Genomic DNA, 8,721 nt, shown 5'->3' on the forward strand with positions numbered 1-8,721 from the left:
ATGACCAATTCCTGGCAAAATACTTCTTTTCATTTGGAATCATGTTGGATCGTGCAAAAACCAAAGTGTTCATAGTGGAAAAAAACCTTCCAATTCCTCAATGCAGTGTTTGACAGAATATTAAATTTATGTTAACACATCCATTACAAGAAAACACAGGTGAAAGTGTTTAATGAGACAAGAACTGTTCTGAGATTATTAAGTCCAGATACCAAATACCACTGAGAAAATATGAAAGAAAACTAGAAACTAAGTTTTAAATAATAACAGCTAAGCTAAAAGAAGGAAACCAGCTTTGAACCCTATATTAAAATGAAGTGAATCAACAACAACAACAATAATAATAATTGTGGAAAAAACACACAAAGAAAATCTTCAAATATGTGATTAAATCTGCTTTAAATCAGCTATGAGGTCAATTCTGGAAAAGGAAAAATGGACGCTTGTTTTCTTTGTTTGAGAGCTTGAAAATAGGAATAGTTTTACATTTTATTTCTAGAACTTTCATAAAGAGGGAAAATAGTGGCATTGTAAAGCGCTTTGGGTGCCTTGAAAAGCACTATATAAATCCACTTATTATTATTATTATTATTATTATTATTATTATTATTATTATTATTATTATTATTATTATTATTATTATTATTATTAAATTACAATAAGATGTTGGGGCTGTTCTAATTATCTCATGAACAATTTCCTCTGCAAACTGCAACAATGATTCAACATCAGTGTTTTGGGTTTTTTGTACATGTAACACCGTCATGAGCAATCAAAGCCAGAGTTCCCCTCTTCACCATAAAAGGAGCATTTCGTTAGTCACTGACGGCAGGTAGTTACTCAACACATCCAAACTCCAGCCTATATAACAGCTTCTCACAGCACTGAGACACAAGTTGCACACAACGAGGAAGCATGAAGACTTTGACTCTGAGCATTCTGCTTGGCCTGGCAGTGGCAGTTTACTGCATGCCACTATCTCAGATTACTGGGCAAGATGAAAGTTTTGCAAAGGTATGTGTACTTGGCTGTTTTTTATTTTTTGGCATAGGCTAGAGTGGACAAAGGTTGTGATTATTTTAATTGTCCATCCCATGTTGTTATTTGTCTTGTTTCTTGAGCTTAAACATGCTGACAGATATTTGAGTGTAAAGCTCTGAATATTTCTCTCTTCCAGAACTACCTGAAGAAATTCTTCAACCTCACAGAGGAGGAGGGTCCAGCTGTCAGAAGGGGCATCAGCCCAGTGAACAAGAAGCTGGCTGAGATGCAGAGATTCTTTGGTCTCCAGATCACCGGGTCTCTGGATGCTGACACTTTGGCCATGATGAAGAAGCCCCGCTGTGGGGTTCCCGATGAACAGGTCGCTCGTTTCTCCACTTTTGATAACAACCTCAAATGGGAGAAAAACAGCCTCACATACAGGTGAATGATCTAAAGACACAACATAACACACAACATGAGAAAATGTGACCACACTAATGATTTTCTTGGATATTGCTGTGCTCTGCAGGATAGAGAAATACACACCTGACATGTCTGTGGCAGAGGTGGATGACTCCATAGACAAAGCTCTGCAGGTGTGGGCCAAAGTCACTCCACTGAGGTTCACAAGGATCTACAGCGGCATTGCTGATATTAGGATCTCCTTTGGTCGCCGGGGTGAGTCTAAAAACACACTAAGTAATATAATCACTGAACGTTTTTATTGTATTATTGCACAAGACATGACCATCCCACCTGTCTCACCATCTCACCTATATTTTTTAGTGTTTTTTTTAATTTTGTTTGGCCAAGTCTAATAACACTATCTTCTAACAGCACATGGTGATGGTTACCCCTTTGATGGCCCTAATGAAATTCTTGCCCACGCATTTGCTCCCGGTGATGGCATTGGAGGGGATGCCCATTTTGATGAAGATGAAACGTTCACGTTCCGCTCAAACACAGGTAAGTTTGTTTACTTTTATGAACTGTGGTGTCCAAATTATTACTCTGTAGTGTAGTGACTACAGTAGTGTGCGACCCGAGTTATCCTTAGCTGTAACCAATTGTCATTCTGTCTTTTCTACTTCAGGCTACGTCCTCTTTATGGTTGCTGCCCATGAATTTGGTCACTCTCTGGGCTTGTCTCACTCCAATGACCCCGGTGCTCTCATGTACCCAGTGTACTCATACAGTAACTCTGACACCTATGTTCTTCCCCGGGATGACGTTAATGGCATCCAGTCCCTCTATGGTGAGTGCTAATTTCTTTTTTTGGTTTTATTCAATTAAAAATATTTGAGTTGACCAAAATCTTAGAAGAACCTGTGCATAAATAATTTTACAACTTACAACAGTGTGATATTTATTAAATTACCTCCAGGTCCAGGTCCCGTTAATCCTGGACCTACAGCCCCCACTACTCCTGATGCCTGTGATTCAACGATGGTTTTGGATGCTGTTGCCACAATGCGAGGAGAGATGCTCTTCTTCAAGGACAGGTATCACAAAATAAATGCTTGAATACCTGAGTGAGAAATCTCTCATAGCAGAGCTGGCTTCTGACATTGGCTGATTGGTCATTTACATTAATTTACATTTTGTGCATGTGTTCACAGATTAGTCTGGCGCAAACACCCTCAGATCAGCACACCTGTACAAACTCTCATCTCAGCTAACTGGCCCGATGCCCCTGTTAATATTGATGCTGCTTATGAGAGCCAACAATTAGACCGTGTCTTACTTTTTAAAGGTATGCTTTCTCAGTGTCCACCTAATGCAGCGCTCCTTTGAAGTCAGCATTTTTGTGCCTTTACATAGCTTTACTATAAAGTCTACTTCTTATTTGTTCACAGATCAGAAGGTGTGGGCTTTCAGCGGCTATGATCTTGTAAGTGGCTATCCTAAACCAATATCCAGCTTTGGTCTGCCCAAAACAGTGAAGAGAGTTGATGCGGCCCTCTATGACGAACAAAGTGGGAAGACTCTGTTCTTTGTAGGCAGTGAATACTACAGGTGTGTTCCACTAAGACCTGAGAAAATTAGGCAACTGATTTTCATACAGCAGCTTACAAGTTGTATTACAAATGTTAGATGAATCTAAATACATTTATCTTTTCCCAGTTATAATGAGGCCACAAAGAAGATGGATAAGGGATTCCCCAAACAGGTGGATGAGACCTTCTTGGGAATGACCTCCAAAGTGACTGCAGCTCTGCAGCAAGGAGGTGAGCAGCAATTCAGGCTTGAAGACCACTGAAACGAGACAATGATATCTGTTTTTGATATTTCTGTTTTTATCTTTTGAGTTTACATGTAATGAATGATTGCTATTTTAACATGTTTAAAAATACCTCTGGTCTGTTATGCAGCACTAACATGTAGCATCTCTGTTCTGCAGGGTACACCTACCTCTACAGTGGACCACAAATGTTTGAGTATGCCATGTGGAGCGGGAGGCTGTACCGTGTGCTGAGGAACAGCTACTTCTTGCCCTGCACCAAATACTAGAGAAGATTTTGAATGCTAAATAAGACACAGTAAAAAAAAAATAAAGAGAAACTGTATCAATATAATTTTGGATATCTAATGTTATTGTTGAACAATTACCAGCAGCTTATGTACTTAATTTTGTTTTTGTTATGTTAATCATTGCTTCATTGAGGTTCACCTTTTTATTTTGTTTTATTTATGGCACAGTCATTATGTAATTCTTTCACTCGCTAATTGTTTTTGTTGTGTTTTCAACTTTAATTACTGTGACTTTATGTATACAAAAGATCAAATGAAGTGCAGTAAAATTAAATTGACATCATCAATAAGCACATTTTAAGTATGTTACTGTTGTGTTACAATGTTACAACCAAAGGTGGAAAAAGTACACACACTGGTAATGTAAGAATAAGTACAGATCTTTTATTTACAAAATACTGATGCAAAAGTTGAAGAAGTGCTTCCTTACCTCTCATATATAATCCAAGTATAAAACAAAAAGTATCTCTTTGGAGTTATTTTTAGCTAACTTAAACTCAGTCATATTATAATAAAATATACAGTAGAAAGTTCTTACGAATGTAGAGTCGGTAGAATAAAAGTGATATAGAGATAAATGACTACTAAAGTATTAGGGGTGCAACGATACACAAAATTCACGGTTCGGTTCGGTTCGATACTTTGGTGTCACGGTTCGATATTTTTTCGATACAAAAAAATGTTCATGCCTTTTTAATTTGTCATTTATTAAAATTATAAATATATATTTTAACTCAAAAGTACAGTTTTTAAATTTAATGTTGCTGAAACAACAAAGTAATAAAAAAATATATATCTGATCGAGAAATCACTCATCTTTGGAAAAGAGAGTTTATTACAGAGAAATGGCTCTTTCCAAAATAAAAGCTATACTATACGCTTCTTCTGGGCTATATTCTCAGCAGCATATTAAACATATCAGGTCCCCATAAGGAGAATCATGTGCTAACGGCTGTCTAAATGACTCGGGTAAAGTTTGTAGCATGCGTGCTTGTTGTTTTTGTCTGCTTCCACTTGTCTTTGCACTAGGATGATGTCGGGTAAATGTGCAGTCATATTCGTTGTGTTCCCACTAGTGCTGTCAGCATAATCTCGTTGAAATGACGTTAACGCCACAACACGGCAAATCTCCGTTAACGAGCTACCGCGGACGCCCCGTGCATGGGGCTGGACGGCCAACACGTTAACGAGCTAACTGCGCTAACACACTAGTCCCACCCATGTAATTGAGCATTGCGTGGCACATCCAACATACTGTTTTACTTTAGTCCATGACGCGCTTACCTTCAGGGTCATACGTCACATGAAAACCAAAATAGTTCCAAACGCCAGATCTGAATGAGGGTGGGGGAGGTTCAATTTGCCATGTTGCAAGGAGAGCTTAACTTCTGTCTCGCTAGCTTGCCCTGCGCTCAGTGAATCTGCGTTCGACTACTCCGCCTAGGCTGCACTGTCGAGCGCAGATCCACTGAGCGCTCAACACAGACAGCATCGTCAGAAGGAAAGTTGATAAAATAAATTAAAAATTTGTATTGTTCGATACATATGCGTACCGAACCGAAAGCACTGTATCGAACGGTTCAATATCGATACGAGTATCGTTGCACCCCTATAAAATATATCAGGATGTGAGAACTAATAACTGAGTAGTGTTAAATATCAACACTTCATCGAGTTCTTCTGATCCCTCAGAGGCATCTGATGGAAGACAAAACACTGTTCAGTAGACCATTTCACACTTTATTCTCTTACACAATACTTCTAGAAGGGTGATGCGTCCTGCATGACACATTGCCGTGGATCTCCAAATGGTGGTGCGCCCCTAACAGTTTTATTACAGTGTCACCACCTGATTGTTCGGGGAGCGGGGGGTTGAATCTTCTCTGCAGGGGAGAAGTTCTGTGCCTCAAAGCAAATAAAGAATTTGTTTAGCTCATCTGATAAAGGGGTGGAACTGACAGCAGTCTGTGGAGTGGGCTTGTAGTCTGTGATGGTTTGTATTTCTTGCCACAGCCTCTGATTTCTCTGCTGTCGCTTGCTTATTACCCACCAGTCTACTGTTGTTTACAGTGCTGTTACACCCCTGAAAACAGGGGGAAAAGAATCACGAGAGTGATTATGACTTGCGTCTCTCATGCAGTAGTTTATTGCAGTGAAAATGAGCAGAAACGTTTCACATTCTGTACTGTTACAGTTTTTCTCAGTCGCTTTGGTGCATTTCTCACAACAGAATTAAACATTGCACAACAGTTAGTTCAACCACCACAACATGTAGTCGTTTTGGCACAACCCTGTGGCGGTTTCACGTTCACTGCGTCCAAAGGCAAATGCCTTTGGACATGAAGCAGTTGAGTGAGTACAAATATCTAAAGAATGGTCACGTTTGACTTCCTATTCATCACTATCTCCTTTCTTTCATCATGAATGTCACAATTATTCATACTTGTACCGGCTGAATAGTCATTGTCCTTACAACTAATAGTCTTCATTGCATTGCTTGTGTCAGTGCACTCAAAATTGCTGAACAGCTTGTCAAACGATTCATACACCCATTTTGAAAACCCTATTTTGGAGGAGTTCCCATGAAAATCTCCATAAACTACATGTCTCAGGTGAACCTTATCTCACACTAATGAAAATTGGTGTGTGTCACTCCTACTTGCAACCAATGAAAAGCCTCTCCTACCCAGTCACAGGTGAACCGCGGCACAGCATCCCCCACTCCACAAGTACATATATACTGTAATGTAAACCAACAGACAGGAGCGTCTAGATATCAATGATTGATATGCAGCAGTGTCTGTTTTTCAGTTTGTTTTTTTTGAGTCGTAACTACTGCAGTGAGGTTTACTGTCTAAGTGAGTTTGTTTGCTGTAAAATGTTGGATTTACTGTATTTCCCCAGTTTGCACAATGCTGTGAACAGTTTAAATTAAATATTATCAAGAGTGCATATGGAGTGTCTTGATTGTCCTTTACAATTTATGGTTTTCAACATGCCATGCATGCGGTCCGGACTTGACATGTCATTGGGAAGCACCTACAAAGACATCCGTCACAATGAGAACATGTTCAGACCATGTGATTTCGTGACCAAAGGTGCTGGACTACTGACTTGTAATTGTGACAGCCCTGACACTTTGTTTGGTATCAGTACTTGCTTTTGATGAATGTATTGTCTGTTTTGCTCAAGGGATTTGTTGTTGATGCATTGACAACTTATTTTGGACACCTGACTTTTCTTTTTGATGGAGTGACTCACTTTTGCAAGTTATCCACCATGTTTTGCAGTTTGCACTAATTGTTTTGAGAAGTGCCTTAGTAGTGGTGGAGAGTTCAATTCTGTTGTGAGAAATGCACCAAAGCGACTGAGAAAAACTGTAAATGTCACATGGTGGAAGAAAAACACTAAATAATAAACCGAAATACTAAAGTGCTTACTATACATATACTTGAGCAGGTTTCCTGACAAAATGGCTGACAATCGCGGCGTTTTTAGCTCCTGCAGTTATCTTAATGGCCATTACACAGTACAAAACACAGCTCAAAACCGCCACGTATATGTGCACAAAACTGTAATATAATGCTTCTAACGCTTACAAAACAATGAAGGATTACCTCTTAAATATCTTAACAGTGTACACATTGGAAATATATCAACTTTTAAACACTTTTACCTGAAAACAGGGGGAAAAGAATCACGAGAGTGATTATGACTTGCGTCTCTCATGCAGTAGTTTATTGCAGTGAGGAGAACGCGCGAAAGCCCCCTAGTGGAGAATAGAGACACTACTAATCGATCCCAGAAAAGGCTTACTAGCCGATCACTGATGTATAGATTGCAGTTCTCTTAAATAACATGAAAGCCATTAATATAACATGAAAAATAATAAACTTTTAACCACTTTCTTACCATATTTACATTATTTGCATCCTTATATCAACAGATATGAATTAGTATTAACTGAACAGTTTTATATGCAGTAGTCCTTCAATCTGTCACATTGACCGCTGTTTTTTTTTTTTTTTCCAATGACTGCCGACTAGAAAGGCTCATTTCTGCTGTTCAATACCGAAGAAATTTAAACTTTTTTAAAATTATGCCAAATTTTGTTCTACTGCAGAATATTTTTAAGGTTATCTGCTATAAAAAGTCAGGTCAGGAAAATCTCCTTCATGATATTTTTTTGGTTTTATCCTCAGTTACTGTGATACAAAGCCATGTGCTGTGATGCTTACACCTCTGATGAAGTGTCTGTACTGATAAATGATCTGAATTGTAATATTTCTGACTGTCTGAGTCAAAATTGAATCGAATTCAATCGAATCGTTGATCAAATCAAATTGGGACGTTGTGATTTGGAATCGAATCGATTCTAGAAATCAGTGACGATACCCAGCCCTATTTGGTCATGTTTGTTGAACTGCTGAAAAGTTGCATTTGAAGTAACCTCTGTTGTGTCCACATACTATTGCATTTGTTCTGTAGATGCATTTACCAGAAGCGCTAGAGGGCGCTAGTGAGTATGTTGTTCTGGTTGTGGTATTTGAAAGAAGAAAAAGAAAAATAAAGAAAGGAGTTATCTCCGGTGATCATCTGTTCCTACCTGCATGTGTGTGTAATGCCTGCTGAACTAACACCATACAACAACCTCCCAGTTCATTCACATCACAGCCCACTTTAATTTCAAAACCTTGTTACAGGTCATCCTATTGATGAATGCATGCGCCATATTTTCAATTACCGTCCATTCATACTGATGGATTATGAATAAATGAATGAATGTTGGAGAGAGAACAGCCAAAAACAAAAAAGAACAAAGAACAAGCAGTATACAATCATCAGGTTAATGGCAGGTTAAGCATTACAGAACAAGAAAGAAAAGGCAACTAGCAAAGACAAGGAATCGCAGGGAAGCCTAGGAAATTTTGAAGAGTGGAAAGAATATCAATAAAAGTTTAAAAGGGGGATAACACAAAAATATATTACCAGGACACATGACCATGATGCAGTTAGGTCTGTAGGTTTTTTGTTTATTTGTAGTTTTGCCTCTTTACACTACCACCTCCGCATGTGTCTGGTTTGGCAGCTCTTAAATGTTCTGTTTTGCCCTTCATTTACATCCACATCTCATAACATCCCACAAATATATCAAACAAAAACACTGGGAATGAACTTGAAAAATTGAGGAAACATGGCTCACCT

At 38.6% G+C, this 8,721-nt stretch overlaps 1 protein-coding gene across 1 annotated transcript; it reads left to right on the forward strand.

Annotated features, from left to right (window-relative positions):
• Window positions 1-746: 746 nt before the first annotated feature.
• On the forward strand, window positions 747-3,809 carry LOC102289131 (collagenase 3). Its single transcript, XM_042218822.1, has 10 exons — window positions 747-1,014; window positions 1,178-1,425; window positions 1,514-1,662; window positions 1,822-1,950; window positions 2,078-2,239; window positions 2,369-2,486; window positions 2,604-2,737; window positions 2,841-3,000; window positions 3,109-3,212; window positions 3,386-3,809. The coding sequence occupies exons 1-10, from the start codon at window positions 916-918 to the stop codon at window positions 3,493-3,495; spliced, it is 1,413 nt and encodes a 470-aa protein (XP_042074756.1). The 5' UTR covers window positions 747-915; the 3' UTR covers window positions 3,496-3,809.
• Window positions 3,810-8,721: the final 4,912 nt, after the last annotated feature.

The sequence above is a fragment of the Haplochromis burtoni genome, unplaced genomic scaffold, assembly GCF_018398535.1.
Source record: "Haplochromis burtoni strain Fernald_Lab_line unplaced genomic scaffold, NCSU_Asbu1 Contig_24, whole genome shotgun sequence".
NCBI lineage: Eukaryota > Metazoa > Chordata > Actinopteri > Cichliformes > Cichlidae > Haplochromis > Haplochromis burtoni.